This window comes from Lynx rufus, unplaced genomic scaffold (genome assembly GCF_022079265.1).
Source record: "Lynx rufus isolate CCGP_SWC_20201006 ecotype Redwood Valley unplaced genomic scaffold, mLynRuf1.p SCAF_1, whole genome shotgun sequence".
Lineage (NCBI taxonomy): Eukaryota > Metazoa > Chordata > Mammalia > Carnivora > Felidae > Lynx > Lynx rufus.
Window position 1 is genome coordinate 145548918 of NW_025814823.1, and position 23929 is coordinate 145572846.

The window sequence follows — 23929 nt, forward strand, 5'->3', positions numbered from 1 at the left end:
TCTGACCCCCTCCCCAAATAAAAGAACAAAGGGCGTTGTCAACCAATTTCAGTGGGAAAAAACCAGCAACCTGAGTAATATCAGATCACCGCCAGAGTGATTCTTTTAGAACTCTGAATTCCTCTGACAAATTTGAAACAAATGTATAGTTCCGAAATGTCCTCAAGTGTTTTGAAAGATAGAAATGTCCAAATAAGAATATTATAAAACAAAGACAGACAAATAACAAAATGCACTACAGTATTCCAGCCTTTGTTCAGACAGTTCAAATTGGCTTATTTCCTGAAATGTCATATATATACCTTTCATAATACAAACTAGACCCTCAAAGATAAGAGCCTCAAAATATGAGCACAGCTATCCAATCCTACTGCTATCCATTGTTAGCTGTAGTACCTTGTTGCTGTGATTCTGTGTTAACTTTATGGTTTGCTATCGTCAAGACTTTTACAACTAATTTTCAGTAACCTTCAGAAATTTTCTAAGAAAGTTTTCGTAGGAAACACAGATATAATTACAGATTGTCATTAAAAAAATGACAATTTTCCATTGCTATTTCTATACAAATGATTGAATCCATGAGTGTCATGCCACAGTCCCCAACTTTAGGTACTCTGAGTACATATGCCTACTACTAAAAATCAAATGAAACATACAGTAACTTAAGTTCAGCAACAAAAGTTTCTCTAAATTAGAATATGAAATTAGGCAAGCCCTAAGCTAAGGAATGTCATCAATACAGAATTATAGTCAAAGAACACAATTTGTATTTCTATACTGAGCCCAAAATATATGTCTACCAGGTATTTACCCAAGAGAAATGAAAATATATGTCCACAAAAGTACTTGTACATGGTTATTTATAGCAGCTTTATTTATAATAGCCAGAAGCTGAAAACAACCTAAATGTCCTTCCCAGATGACTAGATATACAAACTGTGGTATAGTCATGCAGTGGAATACTGATTAGTAATAAAAAAGAACTGATTACTGATAAATGCATCAATGAATCTCAGATAGATGCCAAGTAAGAGAAGCCAGACACATAGGTACTGTATGTACTGTATGATACCATTTGCTAGAATTGGCGAAACTAGAGTGACTAATACAGAGGAAATGAGTGGTTACTAAGGCTTTGAGAGTCAAGGAAGTGATTAACTGCAAAGGAGTAGTAGTTCACTCTTTGGGATGATGAAAGTATTCTATATTTTGATTGTAGTAATGGTTACATAGATGTATCTGTTTGTCAAAATGTACTAACCTGTAGAGTTAAAATGCGAGCATTTATCTTATATAAATTACATTCAAAAAGGTTGATAATAAAAATAAAACACAGACCCCCCCCCCCAAATATGTATGTGCTGTGGGTATACAAAAGGTAACAAATAAGAAGTGGCATGATGGGCAGTTTGAATCACCCTGCTGTAATTATTATCAATTCTCTGAAACCCCATTCTTTAATATTGACTATTGTGGTTTTTTTTCAGTATCATTAAAAAAAATTAATAGACTTTATTTCTTAGAAAATATTGGTTACAGAAAACTGAGCAGATAATAGAGAATTCTTATGTATGCCACTCACAGTTTCCCCTTTTATTAACATCTTGCATTAGTGTGATACATATGTTATAACTGATGAACCAATATTGATAGATTGTTGTTAACTAAAGTCCGTAGTTTATATTAGAATTCTTTGTGTTGTATAGATTTATAGGTTTTGACAAAAGCATAATGTCATATATCCACCATTAGTGTCAAAATGATAATTTTGTTTTCCTAAAAATGCTGTATGCTCCACATATTCATCCCTTCTCTTTTTGTCCTCTTCCCCCAAACTCTGGCAAACACTGATCTTTTTACTGTCTCTATAGTTTTGCCAACTACAGTTTTTTTTCCTCTCACTCTTTTGGGTAAGTGCTATGTACACACAGGTTTATGTTTCTTATCTCTGCCATCCAATCAGATTACCTCTCCTAACTCTTTCTTTTATATAATTTATCTTTTCCTGAGGACCTCCTGGAGGGTGGTGGAAGAGATCTGCCTACTACACGCGGTGGCAGAGAGAGCTATTCTCCCCAGTATCCATTCTGCCCTTCTTTCTTCTAATAATAAAACAATCTCACTCTGTCAAGCTTTGACTGAGCCCTTGGCTACCTAGCGAGAGACTGCATTTTCTACCTTCCTTGTATCTTGGTGTGGCCTGTGGGATATGAGCCGAAAGACTATGTACAAGTGATATGATTGTACTTTCTTATAAGATTGAGAAAATAAGACATTTCCCATGCAATTTTATACTTGTGTCTCATTCTTGGGCCATACTACCTTAAGGATATTGTGAATTAATATTACAAGGTAATTCCCGTAATGTGAAAGGCACAATTATACTGCATTGTAATTTTTGGTAATAAAAATATTCATTGGTTAAAGGAAAACGCTAAATGCAAAGCTTCGATAAACTTATTTTGAATTTTTTTTTTTTTTTTTTTTTTTTACTTTACAGTGTCTCAATAAAACAAAACAAATAAAAAGCCAGAAGGCTTAACTTCTATGAGGCCCTGCGGGAAACATGGGTTTAAAATGTAGTGGACAACCAGAAGCCTGTGAAGGTAAGTAAAGGAAGGTCAAGGGAGCCGGAGGAGATTCAGGGGATTGTAGTTTTATGGAAGCTAAGGGAAACAAGACTTTCTAGATGTGATCAACATGTCCAAATGAAGTGGAGAAATCAATGAAATAAGGAATGAAAGGGATTTGATCGTTAGTCTCAGTTTTCATGTCTATAAAATGGGTATCTTCGTGTAGTTATACAGTTAACTATGTTTCTGGTTTATGGAGGGTTCTCAATGAATTTTAGTTTCCTTCTCTTTGTGATTAATTCATTGTTTTATTCAGCAAATACTTATTACTAGTGAGGAACTCTGTTAGAGGCTGGCTATGCAATGACACACTCCACCCTAAAGCACTCTGTAGTGTTGTAGGGTAAACACAAACAGGCCAGTACTATTCCTTGCCAAGAGTGATAAGATGAAAGGAAGTATATCAAAGTTAGCTGATTTACTTTGCTTTGTGTTTTTGTTTTTGGCAGATGAACTATGAAACTTAAAAACATGTCAAATGCAGGAGCGCATGGGTGGCTCAGTTGGTTATGTGTCCATCTTGTGATTTTGGCTTAGGTTGTGATCTCACGGGCAGGGGATCGAGCACCAAGTGGGGCTCCCATCTGAGCGTGGAACTTGATTAAGATTCTCTCTTTCCCTCTGCCTCTGCCTTTCCCCGCTCTTGTGCACCCACTCTCTCTCTCAAAATAAATAAATAAACACTTAAAAGTAGTCTAAGAAATCTCAAATGCATAATTTTTTAACATGATATTGTTGATGCATGAAAGTGTGTCTAGATTATTGAATACAGTGCCAAGCAATGCATTCTTATTTTTGTATGTGAAAGTTTTATGTTTTTCAAATAACTGCTTAAAGCTGAAGGAGACATCCATCCACTAAAGTTCTCACTCAGAACTCACTGCCCTATACTTAAAAAAAAAAAAAAAGCCAATGAATACTTTTAATTGGCAGCTATCTTATTCATTTATATCCACAGTTGCTCAAGTATGTTAGGAAATTCATTTATGAGCAGTATCTTTTTTTTTTTGGCAGTTATCTTTTTTTACATTGAGTTTTATTTTACATATAGTAAAATCTATCCCATTTATGCGTTTTGGCAAACAAAACAGCAGGTGTAATCACCAACACAATTAAGGTATAGAACAGTTCCATTACCCCCCAAAATTTCCTCAAACTCCTTTTTAGTCAACTCCTTTTCCTGATCGATATTGATGGGTGTTCTGTCCTTTTTTAAGAACTTTTTATTTTGAAATTATAGAGTAACAAGAAACTGCAAAAATAGTACAGAATCTCATGTACCTATCACCTAGCTTTCTCCAATGGTGATATCTTACATAACTGTGGTACAAGATCATAACCATTCCCTGTACGTTTGAAGGCAGGTTTTCCTTTCACTTCTTTGCCTGTATTTACTCTCTTCTTTTCACACGAATTTAATTCTGTTGTGTTAAAAGGAGCAGATGCTAGTTTTCCCTCAGATGTCTTCTGTTGCATTTTCAGTATTTCAGTTCGATCACCCCTGTTACTCCTACATCTTTCTGTGGTCTTTTCTTTATCCCACCGTCCCCAACCCCCAATTTAATTCTGCTGCTAGATTTTTTTTTTTTCCGAGATATGTATCACAGATTGTACTATTGTCAATTTTCGAATTGCTAACTTCTACTTTGGTCTTCCGTTTTAAAGGAGGTAGTCCTGCCTGTGCTTAATTGTGGCGCTTACAGTAGTTTTACAGTGTGTGTATGTATGTTAGGGTGTTAGCCGGTTTGATTCCCCAACCTCCGTGAAGGTTCTTGCTCGACCCTTTCTCCATTAGTTACCCTTTTATTTTCCAGATATTTGACTATTTGTTGGAAGAAGGGGTGGAACGACCCTTAAAACATGTGGCACCCGTCTCTCAGGTTTGGGTTTGCCTGCCGCGCCTCCCCAGTGGGCAGCCTCTGTGGAGGCGGAGCGCAAAGCAGCCGTTCGGTTCCCCCGGCCGGTGAGATGAGGGGCGGGGCCTCGGCTCCAGTGGCAGTGGGCAACCGGGAGGTCACACCCCCTGGCCCGGGCCCTGCGCGCGCGGCTGGCGACGTCAGGCACGGGCGCGAGCTTGGCCCCATGGTGCGCGGGAGGTGCTGGTGCGCATGCTCTGACTCGGTCGCCTCGGTAGCGGTGGCCGAGGGAGGGTTGGGCCTTTCTTTTGGTGTTCCTCTGTGCGCGTGGGCTCTGCTTGTCTGTTACGGTCTCCGTAGCCCTCGGGAGCCCATTATTCTCTTCCTTGAGGCCGCCGGTTGGGCGGCAGCGGGCAGAGCGATGGGCACCTCACCCCGGCTCCCCTCCCCCATGCCCGTTGCCCCGCCCGCCCTGCTGGGCGACGGGGTCAGGGGCCGAGCGGAGCTGGGTGAGTATTCCCACAGCATTTGGCTGGCCGCCTCTTCCCGGCTTTGCTTACCGTAGGGTCCTCATCGTACTCTGGGATGGGGTGGAAGGGCGGGTGCGGGTGGGCGGCTAACAGCCCAGCCCTGAACAAAAGACTGGGAAGCGGGGCGCTTGCTGGTGAAATGCAGGCCGCGTCCCAGCGGTGGTGGGACAAGCTTCTGTTTGGGCGTGGGGAGTCGCAGTGGGAAGGAGGGGGCGCACCCAGTGTGACCTGCTCTCTTTGGCCACTACAGAGCCCTCACGGACAACGTGGGTGGTTACTACCATGTGTTTAAGCCTGCGCGGGGATAGCAAGTCTTTGTCCGTGTGACCTTGAAACAAAGGGTCTTAAATTACCAGTGATTTCAATGTCCAAGTTCCACTTAACTTGAAGGGGTTTCATATTCATTAAGGATCAGGAGGAATAAGTTAATATTTATAGCCAACAATTTTTCTTTTCCCAAATTATCTGCTTATAATATCAAATCATGAACGGGGTAGTTAACTGGTTTATAGAGACACGTTTATGATGGCAAAAATTATAAACATCAAGCAAAAGCAAAAGGATAGCTCAGAATGAAACCTTGTCTAAGAAGCCCACCTGAGGATGAATTAATTACCTAGCGGACTATACCGTTGTTTGACCCTTATTGATTAGGGCCCAGGCTCAGCAGTTACTTTTTTTTTTTTTTTTTGTCTAATGGAGATGCAAATTATTTTTGACTGGTAGAAAAAGTACTCCTGAAGGTTGTGATTTTATTGCCCTATTTCCAAGATATTTATAATTTTTCCCATTCAGCTTGCTCCTTCATCAGGAGTTCAATAAATCTTTGCCACAGGCTCACTTTGTGTGAATCATGTTTATAACTTTAAAAAGTTAAAATTTAATAGTGGCCTCACTCTTTTTTAAATTTAAATTTTATTTTTTATTATTTTTATTTTTGTGAGAGACAGTGCGAGTGAGGGAGAGGCAGAGAGGGAGAGCAAGAGCGAGGGAGACACAGAATCTGAAGCAGGCTCCAGACTCTGAGCGGTCAGCACCCAGCCTGTGATGGGGCCCTAATGTGAACCTTGAGATGACCTGAGCCAAAGGTGGAGGCTTAACCAACTGAGCCACCCAGGCGCCTCAACAGTGGCCTCACTCTTTAGTGACAAAAGCTTAAGTTTATACTTTCAGAATTGAAAAACATAGTCCCTCAACAACATTATTGGACCCCAAGTAGAATCCTTACTTCTTGCTTCTGAAGAGTTGAATATGGACGAAAGGAAACATTTACAAAATGAAAATTTGATCTAAAAAGAAATGTTGAATATTGAGAAATGCAAATTAAGGGATTGCAATTACAAGAATTAAACATTGTTATTGATATTTTAATTGAGGAAGTTAGTGGAAACAGTTTCTGGTTCTACCCTGGTTTCATTTGGATATAGCTAGACTTACAGGATTGTTTCTCCTTACATTCTTCTCCCTTTGCCAGTTCGTTTCCCCGTTTATTTAGGATTAAATGAGACACTGGTACATGATGAGGCAATCAAGATGGCCATAACGTTTTATGACAAATTCTAAATTGATAGCAGGTCTTAATGCTTATACATTTCTGAGAAAGATAAGCAACTCTTTAAGGAAAAATATGTCTGCTTTATATAAGTAGATTGTTCGAGTCTGAGTTTGATTTGATTCTTAATATCTTTGAAGCCTAGAGATGTTTGGGACCCTAGAGGCAGTGTTTGAATCATAAACACAGTCAGGAACTATAACAACAACAAAGTGCCATAGAGATTATTTAGTGATTATGTGTTGAAAACAAATGTCTTCAGGGGCCAAGCAGACTGGGTATAAAAGGATTGGAAAGTAGGGGAATGGAGAATAAAGCCTACCTAAAAGCATCCAGAATAGGGAAAGGTTGCTGAAAACTGTAAAACCAGAGGTACCTCTAAAGAGCTTGGTACTTCAGTCCTTGAAGTGCTGATCTTATAGGCTTGCAGAACCCAGGAACATATTAATACAAGTTTATCTTTGAGATTAGGGTTGTCTCATATCACTGTCATGTAATAGCCTTCAGAGAAAACTTTTAAAAAAATCTCTATGCTAGCTCAAGAAACTACAGTGGTTTCTTATTGCTCACTGTTTTAAATGGAATTTCTTCATAGAATTTTGGAGTTATCTGTAAACTGCTTTCCTTCCCTTCCTCCCTCCCCCCCCACCCCCCTACTGCCTGACCTTCCTGTAGACTAAGTTCTCAGCTTCGTGGTGGTCAAAGGAAAGAAAGAAGCATACCACTTCTCAGGAAAAACACAGCTTTCTTAGAGGTAAATATTTATTGACAGAAATGCAGGTTGTGATCTCAGATTTCAAAAATATGCTAAGAAACACTATGGTTAGTTTTCTAGACTTCGTTAACATTTTTTTTTCAAGTTTATTTATGTATTTTGAGAGGTAGGGGAGGGGAAGAGGCAAAAGGAGAGAGAGAGAGAGAGAATCCTAAGCAGACTCTGTACTGTCAGTGAAGAGCCCACTGCAGGGCTCAAACTCACCAGCTATGAGATCATGACCTGAGCTGAAGTTTGATGCTTAACTGACTGAACCACCCAGGCACCTCAAGGCTTTGTTTACTTTTAACCCACTTCCTAGTGTTTCTTAATGGGGGCTCATCTGGCATTTTTATGGAGCTGCCTCATACCTTGTAGATGCTCTTTGTATCTGTTCCCTGAGCATTAAATTGCAATAGCAAACTACACACCCTCCTATTTGTGACAACTATGTTCTCACTCATTTCCAAACGACTTCTTTGAGAATGGTCCCTCCCAATGTTGGGAACCATTGGACCATATCAGCCTATGCTTTACCCAATCTATGCACATGTATTGGCACTTTATTTTTAAAACTTAGCAAACTTTTCAGGCCCTTTGTTGAAGAGCTCTTCCATTTCTTTGACATGACTTTGTCTCTACTTGGTAAGCCCTCATTCATGTATCAAAATTCAATTCTTCAAGAACTGGATTCAAGTCTTCTAGACTCCTTCTTTTAGAGTCTTTGATTTTCCCAGGAAACATTTGACATTCCTTTCTATGAGGACACACACAGCAAAGTGCTGGGATATTGCAGGTGCCAGGTGAATGAGTGAAAGCTTGTGGAAGTAAGAAGGTATGCTAATCTAGTGTTTTGTTTTAAGTTTATTTTGGGAGAGAGCCCATGCAAGTGGGGGAGAGGCAGAGAGAGAGGGAGTAAGAGAGAATCTCAAGCAGGCTCTGCAGTGTTAACACAGAGCCTCACATGGGGTCAAACTCATGAACCTTCCGTGAGATCATGACCCAAGACAAAATTGATAGATGCTTAAACCAACTGAGCCACATAGTGCCCCTCTAGTTTTTTGTTTTTTTTTTTTAATATTTATTTTGAGAGAAAGAGCGTTTGAATGAGCATGCGTGAGCGGGGGCGGGGCAGACAGAGGTAGAGAGAGAATCCCAAGCAAGCTCCACACTGTCTAGTAGCCCATGCAGGGCTCCATCTCACTAAGTGTGAGATCATGATCTGAGCCAAAATCAAGAGTTGGGCATTTAATTGACTGAGCCACCAAGCTACCCCATCTAGTTTTTAATGAAGACTTTGTGAAGAAAAAGGGAATGTTTCTCTCATTAAAAAATGTTGAACACTAATTCTTTTCTTTTTAAGAGAGAGAAAATCCCAAATAGACTCAATGCTCACTGTGGAGCCCCACATGGAGCTCCATCCCGTGACACTGGGATCATGACCTGAATGGAAAGAAATCAAGAGTCAGATGCTCAACCAATTGAGCCACACAGGTGCCCCACCAATTATTTTTTTAATGGCACTTGGTAGTATATTTTAAAAATATATGGCTTTATCATCTATTTTCAGAATAGCAGAGTCTGTAGTTTCTGATACAGACTTTTTCTGTATCTTCTTATTTGTGGAATAACTTTGGTCAAACTCATATACCATTAGTTCCTGGTTCTGGCCTAATTAGCATACATGCAGACAAGTTAGTCTCTACAAGTCCCACTCAGTATTCAAAAGCACAAAGAGCTCAAATCATCACCAATGGTGGATCAATTTCTCTTGTGTGCTTACAGAAAAGTCTTGTTTTATATAAAAATATGATAATCTTATAAAAATGACACTGGTATCAGAAAGATTAGATGTCATATAAATCTGTTGTTTGAATGGGAAAAGACCAATTGGTGAATAAACTTGAAAGTAGAAGAAGGGTACAATAGGTAGAGATATATAAAATAAATTCATTTAAATTTTTAATTTTCTTTATTGCAACTTTTATTTGTTTACAGTGTGCCTGACTGCGTTATAGGTGCTAAGATGCAAACTTGTAAGTCAGAAATTTTCAGATGTTTAGACATTGCTCTATCGACTTTTGGTGTTCCTTGCTGTGGAAGAGATGGCTGAGGCTACTTTAATTTTTGTTCCTGTGTAGATAAACTTTTTTTTCCGCATCTTTGTTTTTTTCATTTATTTATTTATTTATTTATTTATTTATTTATTTATTTATTTAATTTTAATGTTTATTTATTTTTGAGAGACAGAGACAGAATGCGAGTGGGTTAGGGGCAGAGAGAGAGGGAGACACAGAATCCAAAGCAGGCTCCAGGCTCTGAGCTGTCAGCACAGAACCCGACACGGGGCTCGAACCCACGAGTTGTGAGATCATGACCTGAGCCGAAGTCGGACGCTCAACCGACTGAGGCCCCCAGGTGCCCCTCCTTTTTATTTTTTTAAAATAAGATATTCCACTCTGCTACCTCTAGGCATAGATATTTCCCCCCAACAGTTTTCTCAGAAACACAGTGAATCCTCTCAATTTATAAAAGTAAATATGTTTGATTTTTTTTTTCTAGCTCAGGAGTAATTTTTCAGTGGTATGTTTGCCTATGATTTCAGTTCAGAAATGTCAGTTATTTGTAGGTTGGATTTGTGGTCTTTGTCCTCTAATCTATCAATATGCTTTGTTTACATCTTGGTCCTTTTCCTTCTGTGTTAGGAGATCAACTCACATGTATATGTTAAAATACTAATTAGATTTTTTCCAGCTTCTGTACTTATCTGTATTGCCTCTCATATAGAATTTAAATCTCTACTATTATTATATATTTGAACTCCCAGTTTTTTTCTTATCCACTTTCTTTTACACTCTCAGCTATTGTTCCCCTCCCTCATCTCTTGCTTTTGGAGGCTGTATTTTTCTTTTCCCTTTTTCTTTTTCAATTGGGAATGTAAAGTAGATAATTTCCAAGTTTTTCTCCTGATTCCCAGTGTAAGCCCAACACAGAAGCAAGCTTTCTCTCTTCCTCTTTTTTTTTTTTAACAATCATCTTGATTATTTAAAATGTTTTTATTTTATTTTTGAGACACAGAGAGACAGAGCATGAGTGGGGCAGAGGCCGAGACAGAGAGACACAGACTGAAGCAGGCTCCAGGCTCTGAGCTGTCAGCACAGAGCCTGATGTGGGGCTCCAACCCACGAATTGTGAGATCATGACCTGAGCTGAAGTCAGATGCTTAACTGACTGAACCACTCAGGTGCGCTTCTCTCTTTCTCTTTATGGCAGTGTTCTTTTTTCTTATGGTGCAAGAGCGTCACCTTGGTCCCATACTGTTATTGATTTTTTTGATTTTCTTACCTTGACAGAAGAGGGACTAGTGTAGGGACTGTCTGACTCTGGTCAGAGTGAGCAAGCTCTCTGCACCACTCTCCCTACATCTAGGTAAGGCAGAACTCTTCCTCTACGTGTGAGGTAGGAGAGTGTTCAAAGATACAGTCAAATTAATGAATGACAGATCTTTGTGTACTCAGAAGAGGCCTTCCTTTCCTACTCTTTCATTTTTCTGTCCTGTGTGTATAACAAGGGGAGTGATTTTGTGTGATTTGAAATGGTTTACTGTTTTTTTGAGTTTTTGCAGAGGAAGTGATAGTGGTAAGGTCGCACTCTTCTGAGTGCTCCTCCTGTCCCCACAGCTACCTAGGGCTGACTTTACACCGTAGCATGCAGTGCTCCACTTGGCTTTACCTTCCAGCTCTGGTCATGAGCATTATATTGTTGAGAGAAAACTGCCTGGAGAGAGAATCACTAATGGGCTTGGAAACCAGTAGTGGAGGAGGCACCTCACGCTCTCTCTCTTTTTTTTTTTTTAGGAAATTCAGAATGAGGTAGAGTGAGATGCTTTTTTATATTCTTCCTAACTGGACTTCCTGCTGCTAGAGACCACAGCCAGCATCAGATACGGATTAACATCCTTCAGTTACATTCCAGGTATAATGTTGTATCCTGTTTGAACTTTATTTGGGATACATATTTTAGTGGGATGGCAGGAAGGGAGTGCTGGGCTCACTGGTCAGTGGCTGTCAAGACTGAACCAAACTTTCTCCCTTTTGCTGCTTCCCCATGCTATTTGTTGGATTACCAGGGCTATCCCTGCTGTGCTCCAGCCAGGCTGTCAAATGCCTTGAAATCCAGGTCATTCGCTAGCCATATCAAAACAATCCGTCTTTTGTCTCAATTTCCTAACATACTTCTTCCTGGAAACTATCTCTGGTGCTAACTACAAATGTGTGTTTGGGGGCCTTCAGAATCAGGTAATCTCCCTGATCTGGGCCTTAGATTCCACATTTAAATTTGTACGCTGACTGCTTCTTTGCTCTCTGAAATTTGAGGACCACTGCCCAAGAGCCTTGCTAGGTAAGTGATTAGCTAAATGAATTCAAACCAAATTCTTATAATGGTATTGGGTTCAGTTTAACACCCCTATCTAGTAATTACATGTATTTTTTGTTTGGTTTGTTTGTTTTGTTTTTGGAAAGAGTCTAAATCTAAATCTAAATTTATAATAATGTGGTATTGCTGCAGGGAGGGACAAACACAGAGGAAGTTTCCTAGTATTAAAAATTATCTTTAATGTTTAAAGGTATTCATGGTATATTCTGTTATAATCACATTTTTTTGTAAATGATCTTGAGTTCTGGGGAAACTTAGTTATATTTCTTTAAGTGTTTTAGTCTCACTTTGATTCTAATGTACATTGATTTATAGGTTCATCAAAAGAAATGTCTTTGACATAAACTAAAACTAAAATAAAATAAATTAAAACCAATCAGTTCCCCGCACATTAGATTAAAAAGCACATGAAAAAAGTGGAGAATGGTAGTGAAAAAAATTGTTTCTAACTAAAAAGGATCATTTGAGCAATGATTATACGCAGTATTAGAATTCACAGGGGCTGTTTTTCTGAAAAGATATTTAATAGCAGCAGAATAAGCTTCTTCACACTGTCTAGTCTTAGGGCTAACCTCTAGTTTAGAAAGACTGCTTTCACTTGATGGGGAGAAAAATTATTCTACCTTCCCAATCTTTAGCCTCTGCTGAAGCAGTTAAAAAAAAAGGTTTTGATTATTTGAGCTTAAAAAAAAAAAAATCAAATAGCTTTCCAGCAGGAGTAAGACTCCAGCAAAATAGATGTATTAACAACCTACATTTTATGGCATGAAAGAGCTCTGACTCCCTTCTAACTTTTATTTATAATAAGAAATGAGAGGTTCATTGTTTAGGATGAGATGAGAATTGGAATTAGTCTTTTTACTGAGAGAGAGTTCACTTGTGTTCTCTTGTCACCTCTAGTCTGAATTTATTTATTTATTTATCTTTTTAATTTTTTTAAAACATTTATTTATTCTTGAGAGACAGAGAGAGACAGAGTGCGAGTGGGGGAGGGACAGAGAGAGAGGGAGACACAGAATCTGAAGCAGGCTCCAGGCTCTGAGCTGTCAGCACAGAGCCTGATGCGTGGCCTGAACCCACAAACTGTGAGATCATGACCTGAGCCGAACTCGGATGCTTAACCGTCTGAGCCACCCAAGTGCCCCAAGTCTGAATTTATTTTTAAGCTTATGCCTGGAAACCGAGGAAGTTCACATGTCTAAGGTTTTATATTTGCAAAATAAATTCTTGCCATTTTTGCTTATTAAGCTGCAGTTGTGGTTATTTCCATTTTTGGCCATAATTTTAGGCATCTCATAGTAGGAAGTTCTAATATTCTCATTTCTGCCTCTACTAGTCTATAAACTTGGTAGAGACCAGTGTATTACAGCTTGAAAAGTGTATATAAAAATGTTGATTATATTATGTTTTCATTTTTAGAAAGTTGAAATATTCTTACTTGAGCAAAGAGACAATAATTATTCAGTGATATTTCATTATGATATAATGATTTAAATTGAGATGGATATCATTTTAATATAATATAGTTCTTAATTTTGTAATCAAGCCATAAGTGTATGTATTATTATATGTAACATCCTTCAGCAAAGCCCAGTCCTTAGATAATTTTAAAAGTATTCAACCAAATATTAATTGGTGCTTTGATGTGCTGTCATCTTGCTACTGGCACAGAGCTGTTAATTAGATAAACTATGGCTATTGAGTGAAATTTTATGTTTCAACTAACATTTTGAATAGTTAGGTAAACCTCAAGTAACCTGGGGGGGCTTAGGGAATGGAGTGTTTTTACTTTAGTTCAATTTTGTTGTTAAATAAGTGTTTGTTTGGAATTTATAAAATATGCCAAAATATATTAGTATTTTTTAAATGAATTACATTCAATTTTTGTTTGATTTAGTATCTCAATATATGTCAGGGTCATTATATAGTTAAAAAAAAAACCCTAATTTTCTGACTGCTCCTTTTTGGTCTCTCTATTCTAGTTCTGTATCCTCTCTCTGAGTGATCATATGTGTTCTCTTATTTACGTAATGTTGATTTACAATCAATATTTCTGGCCCAGATCTCTCTTTCCTTCTGAATTCCAGATCCATCTCCAAATGCCTGCTAGATTCCCTTCACGTGGTTATTCCACAGGCTTTTTAAACTCAAGCTCAGTGTGGTTAAATTAAGCCCATCTCAGTCCCCAAACCTGCTCTTGCTCAGTGCACCACTACCTAGGGTGAAGAGCTGGGAATCTCTCTTAAATCTTTTCTCTCATCTATCCCTCACATATCAAGATCACCAGTTGTAATGAGTATACCAGCAAAATGTCTTTTGAATCCCTCCCTCTTCCACCCTACCTCCAGTGTTTGGCTCTGTTTAGCATCATTTTGTCTTTCCTGGATTATTGCTAGAGACTATCAACTGGTCTTCATTTAGTCAGGCAAAGCCTGTAGTCCCTCCTGGAAGCCAGAATGCAAATATGATCAGATTCCCCCCACTTTCAACACCCTTTTGAGCCCTCAGGGTACCAGGCTCTTCTGTCTTCATCAGCAGTAGTTCTCTCAGTACCTCTCTTCTACCTCTGTATTTCAGTTAAGCAAGAGTTCTTCGATTACCAGACCTTCCCTTACGTTCAGATTTTTGTGCATCCTGTTCCTTTGCCTCCCTCCTTTGCTAAGTTGGCTTCCGTTCTTCCTTCTAGTGTCTTCCTTCTTAGGTATCACTTTCTCAACTTGTGTATGCACTGAAGCTCCTTAACCGGGATTTGGTATGTAACCCGGAGATCTCTCATCCATACCTGAAACATTTGATGACTGCCTCAGTAGAAGTACTGAGTACTGGTACTTTATTGTCTCTTATGTACTTGCATTCCTGTACTTGCTGCTTTCTTTTCCCAAACCTATTCTCCCACTGTTTTCTTACCCTCTCAGATTTTCCATTGTGATTTCAGGAGCACACATCTGCAATAAACAAACATATAGGGGCGCCTGGGTGGCGCAGTCGGTTAAGCGTCCGACTTCAGCCAGGTCATGATCTCGCGGTCCGTGAGTTCGAGCCCCGCGTCAGGCTCTGGGCTGATGGCTCAGAGTCTGGAGCCTGTTTCCGATTCTGCGTCTCCCTCTCTCTCTGCCCCTCCCCCGTTCATGCTCTGTCTCTCTCTGTCCCAAAAATAAATAAACGTTGAAAAAAAAAATTAAAAAAAAACAAACAAACATATAAATCCTAAACCCATTATTGTCTTTACTACATTCTGTGAAGTAAATTAAGTATTCCCAGAAAAAGAATTTTATGGTTAAAAGCATCAGGAAACCCCAAGTTAGTAATTTCCCCACCACAGTGTGTATTGTGAATTTCTAGGGTGGGGGTGCCCAGTGGATGTAGTGTGGATCAGTTTTCACACTTACATATCACATGACGTTAACATCTTCACAGGTCATTGCTTCCACTAACTAGTTTTAAAGGAAACTTGGCTTTGAAACAAAGAACAACAAACAAAAACTGAAGTTCTTTGAGTGGAAGCTGCTGCTTCCTCCACCCTATAAATTTCAGGGTATGGAGACTGCTGGTAGCCTCCACTACCTACCCCAGAGCCAATTTTAGGTCACTGCTTCTCTAGCCTCTTGTCAATATCCTTGCTCCTTTGAGGCTCCTTGGAAGCTCTTTTTGAGGACTTTCGTATCCTATGAAATTCAGCTCCACCAGACATAGCAAGCTAGGTTTTTTGTTTGTTTGTTTTTGTTTTTTTCCTTACATACTGTCCCTACTGGCTACTTTTACCACCATCTTGAGGAGGAATCCAAGGCTGTGTTCTAACTCATCAGGATCACATGTATGTTTATTAGTGCTTATTCTTGATGAACTCAGGATTATACACCATGTATCACTTATCATCTCTGTGTTCTTCCATTTCCTACCATTTGTCCCTTGTCATTTACAAATTTTTCATTTGATCTTCCACCTTATTTAAAGAGCTCTCCACCCCCACCAGCTCTCCAAATAATTCTAAGTAACTTCAGTATCCATGTGGAAAACAGCAAACATACGCCTCATAGTTTTCTTTTTTTTAATGTTTATTTATTTATTTTGAGAGAGTGAGAGAAAGAGAGAGAGAGAGAGAGAGAGAGAGAGAGAGCGAGCATGCAGGGGAGGGACAGAGAGAGAAGGAGAGAGAGAATCCCAAGCAGGCTCTGTGCTGTCAGCATAGAGCCCGACCTCACAGAGTCATGACCTGAGCCAAAATCAAGAGTCGGATGCATAGCCAACTGAGCCACCCAGGCACTTCAAGTCTCATAATTATCTAAACTTACTGAGATCCAGTGACCTTCTTCTCTAAGTTACTTTATATACTTGGTAAGCTCTCCTGAAGTTCTAAAGTCTCATAGCCTTCCTAGGCTTCCTTTTCCTTCCTCTCACTATGGTTGTTGTTAGCCCTTTTTGTATTTAATACTCTTTGATACTACCATATTTTCATAGCCCCTTCAGTCTTCTTTTGGTATGTTTCCTACCTAAACTCTGAACTATTCTCACTAGCATATTCTATTCCTTCTTCTATATGTATCCATACACTGAATCCACCCAGCAAAACCTTAGCTTTGCATGTGTGCCCAATGCAGCTCCCTGCTGGTTCCCATATGTGGTGAACTGATTATTGCTGAAGGTAATCACAACCACCTTGTAGTCCAAACTCTTGCATGGCACACAAACCTCCCTTCAAGAAGTTTAGAACTCTTCCATCTTGTATCTTTGAGGCCTTCACTCTGTCTTTCAGCTCCAGTAGAGGGCAGCCAAGTTTAATTTGCATATGACTAGACTATCTCTATCTCCCTATACCTTCTATACTTCCTGCATCATGTTTCTGAGATCAGTCTTAGTGTTCTCTACACCCTAACTTGCCTTTGTTCATACCATTTTTCCTGCTTAGACTACTGTTCTAACCCTTGTGCTTCACCCACTGACAATCTGCTCTACAAAAACTCTTATATACCTTAAAGATTCATCTTCACGCCCACCCACACACCCTCCCACACTATCCCCTCTTTATAAGGGACTCCATCATTTGTGTGTACTTTAAATAGAAGTCCTGTTTTCCAGTGCTGTCAGAATTAAGAGTTGAGCAATTAATTGAAGACATTGATTAAAGCTAGAGTTAAAATACTTAAGAAAAATACTTAGAACAGAAATACATTCATTTGCCAGTTGTCTCATGTATGACTAAGGGATTTTCTTTGAGTATGGGTAATTGGTTGGAATTCATTCTTCCTTCACGAATTTGGAACCCAGAATGCATCCTCTATATTTCCATTTTTTTTTCTTTTCAGCACAAGCAGGGGAGAGGGAGAGAGAGAGAGACAGGGAGAATTTTAAGCAGGCTCCATGCTCAGTGCAGAGTCCAGTGCAGGGCTCAATCCTGCAACCCTGGGATCATGACTTGAGCTGAAATCAAGAGTTGGATGCTCAACCGACTGAGCCACCCAGGAGCCCCTCCAATTTTGGTTTAACAGAAAGAATTCAAGCCATTCATGTAGCAATCTGAGCATGGAATCCTAGATTTGTATGGTTTTCCTCCCACCATTTTTTTTGGTTTTTCCCCCACCGATTTTTTCGGTTACATTGTCCATACCTACTTCAATGATAGTTTCTTTTTCTTTCAACGTTTATTTATTTTTGGGACAGAGAGAGACAGAGCATGAACGGGGGAGGGGCAGAGAGAGAGGGAGACACAGAATCGGAAACAGGCTCCAGGCTCTGAGCCATCAGCCCAGAGCCCGACGCGGGGCTCGAACTCCCGGACCGCGAGATCGTGACCTGGCTGAAGTCGGACGCTTAACCGACTGCGCCACCCAGGCGCCCCGATAGTTTCTTTTTCTTATGGAGACTTACTGTTATAAAGTCTTTCTGAGGCATTAAATCATAGAAATAAGAGTTATTATTTTTTTTACTTATATTTTATTGGTTTGGTTTGTGGAGTATTTAATTAAAGTAGTATTTATAATATACACATGTGGTTTATTAACATAAACTCAACTGATGGGAAGGGAGGTGCTTCATGATCAGAATGTTGTAGACACCAGTCAGTGTTTTACTGAGGGGATGGATACTATTTTGATTAACCTGGCAAGTTGCTTGAATGGAAGTTGGTTAAGGGAGTTTCTACTGTAACGATTTTTATTGCTTATCTCCCTTTATTACAGTGTGAGCTCATACAAGGCAGGGGCTGTATATATACATATTTTTCATTTTGTATATCTATCCTTCACCACACACAGTACCTACTATAGATATTAAGTATATATTTGTTGTATGAGTGAACAAATGCTTGTATAGGTCATACTAAATTTGAATAATCAGAAAGAATACTGCACTGAGAATCACCTAGTGTAGACAGATCATTGGCCCTGGAGCCCTCCTGGGGTTTGAATCCTTTCTCATTTGCATTTCTTGAGCAGGTTACTTTCTCCTTTTCATTTGGGGAATGAGGATAACAATAGTCTTTGGGTTGTGTGAGGGTTAAATGGGAATTTAAAGTATTTAGCATTGTGCTTGACAAAGTAAGCAGTCAACAAGTGCTAATTTTCTTGATGGTGCTTTTCACCAAAGAGGAGACCATGGGAATTCACTTGGTCTAATTTTTCTCATTAAGGGACTTGAATTACATAATGTATCAGTTTCTTTCTATCTTTAAAATTCTCTTTTTATAAATACTTTATGTTTTGGACATACTTATGTAACAAATATGTGGCTATTCCTTGATTTGTCACATTTGTAGATTCTATAAAGTAGGTAATTACTAAGGTGATCCTAACTTTACACCTTGAAGAACTAATACTTTCAGGCTTTAGAACATCATTTGTTAGAGAGGTGAACTCTAATAAGTGTGAAGAACAGCTCAGCTCTACTAAGCACTGCCATGCTATCTACGTAAGGGCTAAGTAAGGTAGGAAGTAGAGAAGGAAGCTCTGAAGAGATTGTTTGGAAACATTAGCTTAGAAGAAGTGAGATAAAATTAAGCTCTGGAAACTAAATTTATGGACAGATTAACTTTTTGAACCCTAGATACACATTTGTTATAAATTTAGGTTAAATAAATTTTTTTTAATGTTTATTTTTGAAATAGAGCACAAGTGGGGGAGTGGCAGAGAGAGAGGGAGACACAGAATCCAAAGCAGGCTCCAGGCTCTGAGGTGTCAACACAAAGCCTGATACCCGGCTGGAACTCATGAACCTGAGAGATCATGACCTGAGCTGAAGTTGGACGCTTTTGGATGCATAACCAACTGAGCCACCCAGGCGCCCCATAAATCTAGGTTTTCAGTTTTCATGTTGATCACATTTTCTTCCTGATTAAAAAATGGTGATAGACTGAGAAAGATGGAAATGTGACACTTTTTTGGAATGGCTCTGAGAATATTTTCCGTTCAGTGTCCCAAATTTTGGTTTGAAGAAATAAGTGATTTAGCAGAATTACTTTTAGCATTCATTCCACAGCTGATGCTTATACTTAGTTTTTATATTGCAGTTATCATTTAGTATGGAAGAAGATGAGTTCTTTGGAGAAAAAACATTCCAGCATTGTTGTGCAGAGTTCATTAGACATTCACAGCAGATAGGTGATGGCTGGGAATGGAGAACTTTGAAGGTAAGAACAGAAATTTTTATATTCTATATAAATGAAGGTTTGTTTTTTTTTTTGACCGTGTAAACCTCAGTAATTGAAACTAATATGTGAAAGCTAGTTTGATTTAGTAAAAGGCTTGAATTGAAGATGTTTTAAAACAGATGTCCATTTTATTGCTTCAACTATATATACTCATTATAATTAAGCTAATGAAGTATTATCTAGAAAAGTCCTTAGGTGACCTGCTTTAATTTAATAGATAAGAATGCTTAGCATATTAACTATCTGAATGTAAACAGATGCTTCTGTGGTGCTTCAAACCATTTATTTACACTATTAATTTTCTTAGGAAAGTACTTTTGTCCAGAGAGTGGAAAGATAATCCTGAAACCAAATCATAGTCAAACAATCACAAATTCTGAAATACTGAGAACTGAATTAATTGGGAATTTCTTAATATTGTAAACACATTCCAAAACATTCTTTCTTTTGATTCTATTTGGTAATAACAGTGTGAAAGGTCTATGTACTTATCTATTTCCACACAGACATTTAGTTAAGATTCTCTGCCACAAGCTTTTAAAGAGTTCATTGAGATAATTTTCAGAGAGGATGTTTCCTTTGCTTGATGTGTTAATCTCATTCCTAAAAAAGTGGTGATTCCTGTTTTTTTGCTTATTGGCTGTTTTCTGTATGAATTCTGAGAAATGTGAATAGTTTTGAACTGATTCCTATGATTCAGAACTAGGCCAGGGAAATCCAGGTCTTGATTCAGTCTAGAGTGCCACTGGAGAGAGAAGCCATGATTTCCTTTGGGTCATATGCCAGCTAAGTTTTCATGGGGGTTGGGGTGGGGAGTGTCAGGGGAGACTCCAGCCCTATTGGACAGTTCTTAAGCCTCTGTGGCATCTCCTGCTCCAGGATAACATGACCTTATTATTAGCACCTATTATTAATCTTTTTCCTGAGTATTTTATAATTTTGTTTGCTATTCTTTTTGAGTTTATTAATCTTATTTCTTCTGTGATTATTGACATATAAAAGAGTTGCTGCTTTTGTATGTCAACTTTGTAACCATACCATCACCTGAGTTCTCCTTTTAGTCTCAGTGATTTCTCTTGTGACTTCTAAGGTAGAGTGAGGTCATCTGCAAATGAGGAATTTTTGTTGCCTTCTTTGTAATATTTCTCTTATTTTATGAATTGAGTTGAAAAATAAGTAATAATAATAACATATCTCCTTCATTAACTTTAATATCATTGTTTCTGATATATAATGATTTTAGAAAGTGCTGGTTGTTTATTCATTGAATGAGTATAGCTTTATGACCTCTTTTGACCTGTAATAATTTGATGGTTATTTCTTTGAAAGTTTTCCTTTTTACCAGATTTTTAAAAAAAGTTTATTTATTTATTTTGAGAGAGAGAGAATGAGTGGGAGAGGGGCAGAAAGAGAGAGGGAGAGAGAGCATCCCAAGCAGGCTCCACACTGTCAGCTCAGAGCCTAACGTGGGGCCTGAAGTCACCAACAGCAAGATCATGATCAGAGCCCAAATCAAGAGGTCAATGCTTAACCCACTGAGGCACCCAGGTGTCCCTCACCAGATTTTTTTAAAAAGAAAGTTTCTTTTGTCTTAAGCTGGAGGTAGAATAATAGATACTCCAGTTACCATTTCAGTGACCTGAATGGGTTAGGGAGGGAGCTGGGACTGTGTTTATGTGTGTGTGTGTGTGTGTGTGTGTGTGTGTGTGTTTGCATGCATGCACATGTTGGGGGGTGCTGGGGTAGGTCTCTAGGAGGGAGATTCGTAAAATAATCCTTAAATACCTGTTCGAAATTTCCTCATTGAATTTGTTGAAACTAGTGCATCAAAAACTAGTTTCCAGGATGTGTTTTTATTCTTGTCTCGCCTCTGCTTCAGGGATAGATAGGGATGGCTGTGTTTGGCTCCTTGTTTGTTGCCACTGCCTGCTGAGTTAGGAAAGTTCCCTACCCTTGGAATGAGAATTGCACCTCTAATTAAGGGCAGTTTTCTTTAATGTGGGGGTGAGCCCATAGATAGTACCAAAAGAAAACAAAACACTGTTTAGAGAAAATCTTTATAGCCTTAGGGCAAGAACTGCAAACTCAAAAGCCTTGAAATCTGGGCATGGTAACATAAAAGGGTCAAGCTGCTAGGTACAAGACAAAATGGACACTGAATCCTATGGCCTGTAGCTGATCAGAGTGCTTGTCTTATTGCCAGGTTGGGAACATGGACCCAGGGGTTACCAGATCTTCCAAGAAAAGTGAAAAAGATCTAGGGGGGAGAAATCTCTAAATTTTCAAATATTGGTAACTAATTAAAAAAGATTTTTCAAAGTCAGGACCAAATCCAACATGCGGTGATGTATAGTATGTAGGATATGTGTGGCCAGTTGATGACTTCTGGGATTGGGTGTGTGTGTGGTAGGACTGTGGTTTCTTACCTCGCCCTGCCTCAGTGCATGGTGTTGATCTTAGTAAAGGGGGTTCTAGGCAAAGCACATACCTTTCTTCTGAATTTTGGGATGTTAGTATTTTTGCCACTTAATTTCTGCAGTTTTGTGTTAGTTTTATGAAGTAGACTATGAATCAGTCACTTGGTTATTTCTTTCAAACCTTACATATGTATTATATCTCATTTTTTTTGTGGGACTGTTGAGGAGAATACTTACACTGTTGTTTTACTTTATAGGCTCCAGAAGTTTATTTTTATTTTGCTAAAACATAGTTGTCTTTAAGTATAGTTGGGAAACAACAAGCTGAACATATTTAAAGTACACAGTTTGATGTTTTGATGTGTATATAGACCTATGAGCCCTCAATACATTGAAGAGAGTGAACATATACATCACCTTGTATATCCTTGTATACCTTCGTAATGCCTCCCTCCACCCCTAAAAACCATTATTTTTTTTTCCTGCAAGTTATATTTGAGAAGAATCTTGGTGGGGTGCCTGAGTGGCTCAGTTGGTTAAGTGTCCTACTTCGTTCAGTTCAGGTCATGATCTTGCGGTTCATGAGTTCGAGACCTGTGTCGGGCCCTGTGATGAAAGCTGAGAGTATGGAGCCTGCTTCATTCTGTCTCTCCTTCTCTCTGCCCCTCCCCTGCTCATGCTCTCTCTCTCTTCTTCTCAAAAAATAAATAAATATTTAAAAAAAATTTTTTTAAGAAGAATCCTGTTTATCCTTATATAGAGTATCTCCTTTAAGGAGTACCCATATTGTCACTCATACCTTCAGGATTGTTTATAAATAGATTTGGCACCATCCATCTTATTTCTTAAATTTAAAAGAATCATGACAATATTTAGAGAATTGGTTAAATTCAACTTTACAGATAAGGCAAAACATTACTTCCCCTGCAAAGTTAATGAGAAGAGCAGTGTGAATTAATGAAACATATAAATAATCTAAAAATTTAAAAATAAAACAGTTTCTTAAAGTCATCAAAATAGTTTCAATTTTTATATTTTAAAGGTATGTGGAATATGGAGAATAGGTCTAAGTCATTATTTTTCAGTGGAATGCATGCTCTTGGCATCTGGACAGGACTGTTCTTGTTTCCGTACCCCCAACATTTACAAACCTGTCAGGGAGGTGTTACACTCTTGTTGAGAGCCATTGTTTAACAGAATGGTTTGTCAGATATTAAAGATACAATTTAAGAGCATTAACTTTAGACTTAAACATGGCTATAAATCCTTCCTTTACCCTTTACTAGCTGGATTTTGGCCAAGTTAGTTAACGTCTCCAAACTTCTTTTCTTTAAAAAAAAATTTTTTTTTAATGTTTATTCATTTTTGAGAGACAAAGAGTGTGAGTGGGGGAGGAACAGAGAGAGAGGGAGACACAGAATCTGAGGCAGGCTCCAGGCTCTGAGCTGTCAGCACAGAGCCCAATGCAGGGCTCAAACCCACAAACTGTGAGATCATGACCTGAGCCGAAGTCAGATGCTTAACCAACTGAGCCACCTACGTACCCTTTATTTTCTTTTTTTGTAAGATAGGAATAAAAATAATACCCACCATACAACATCGTAGTTGTGTAGATTAAATGAGATTTACATTCAAAGAGTTTAGCACTGTTTCTGGCACATGAAAAGCCAAATTATGGTTATAATTTTTAGCTAGTTGTTTGAAATTTTCAGTGTCTTTTATTATAGAAATAATGCTATAAATGAAATTGCAGTTAACTTTTCACAAAGTTCTGTTTAAGTGTATTTAGCACCAACTGTACTGGTCTTGGTATATTATTCTGAGTCTTCTAGGATAAGGAAGAGCAAAAGATGGCAAATAACAATGAATGCAACAGCTTGAAAGACAAGTATCTTCAAAATCCAAGAGTTCATAAAAGAGAAAGAGAGAGAGAGAAAATGATAGAATGAACAGACACAGGAGAGAATAGAGTAGAAGCGTCTCCATTGAACATTATTGGGAGAATCTAGGACATCAAGATTTTTGTTAGAAAATTATTAGTCAAAAGGAAAGAGATAAACATTTATCTTACTTTTTGTGTATGATCTATATTTCATGGTAACTAAATA

At 38.5% G+C, this 23929-nt stretch overlaps 1 protein-coding gene across 1 annotated transcript in view; it reads left to right on the forward strand.

Moving 5' to 3' along the window:
* Nucleotides 1-4896: 4896 nt before the first annotated feature.
* ATG10 (autophagy related 10) overlaps nucleotides 4897-23929 on the forward strand; it is a 261116-nt gene continuing 242083 nt past the window's right edge. The window contains exons 1-3 of the mRNA XM_047088644.1: nucleotides 4897-4998; nucleotides 11183-11300; nucleotides 19264-19383. Of these exons, the coding sequence (XP_046944600.1) occupies nucleotides 19276-19383 (108 nt within the window). The 5' untranslated portion in view covers nucleotides 4897-4998; nucleotides 11183-11300; nucleotides 19264-19275. The remainder of the gene's footprint in view (nucleotides 4999-11182; nucleotides 11301-19263; nucleotides 19384-23929) is intronic.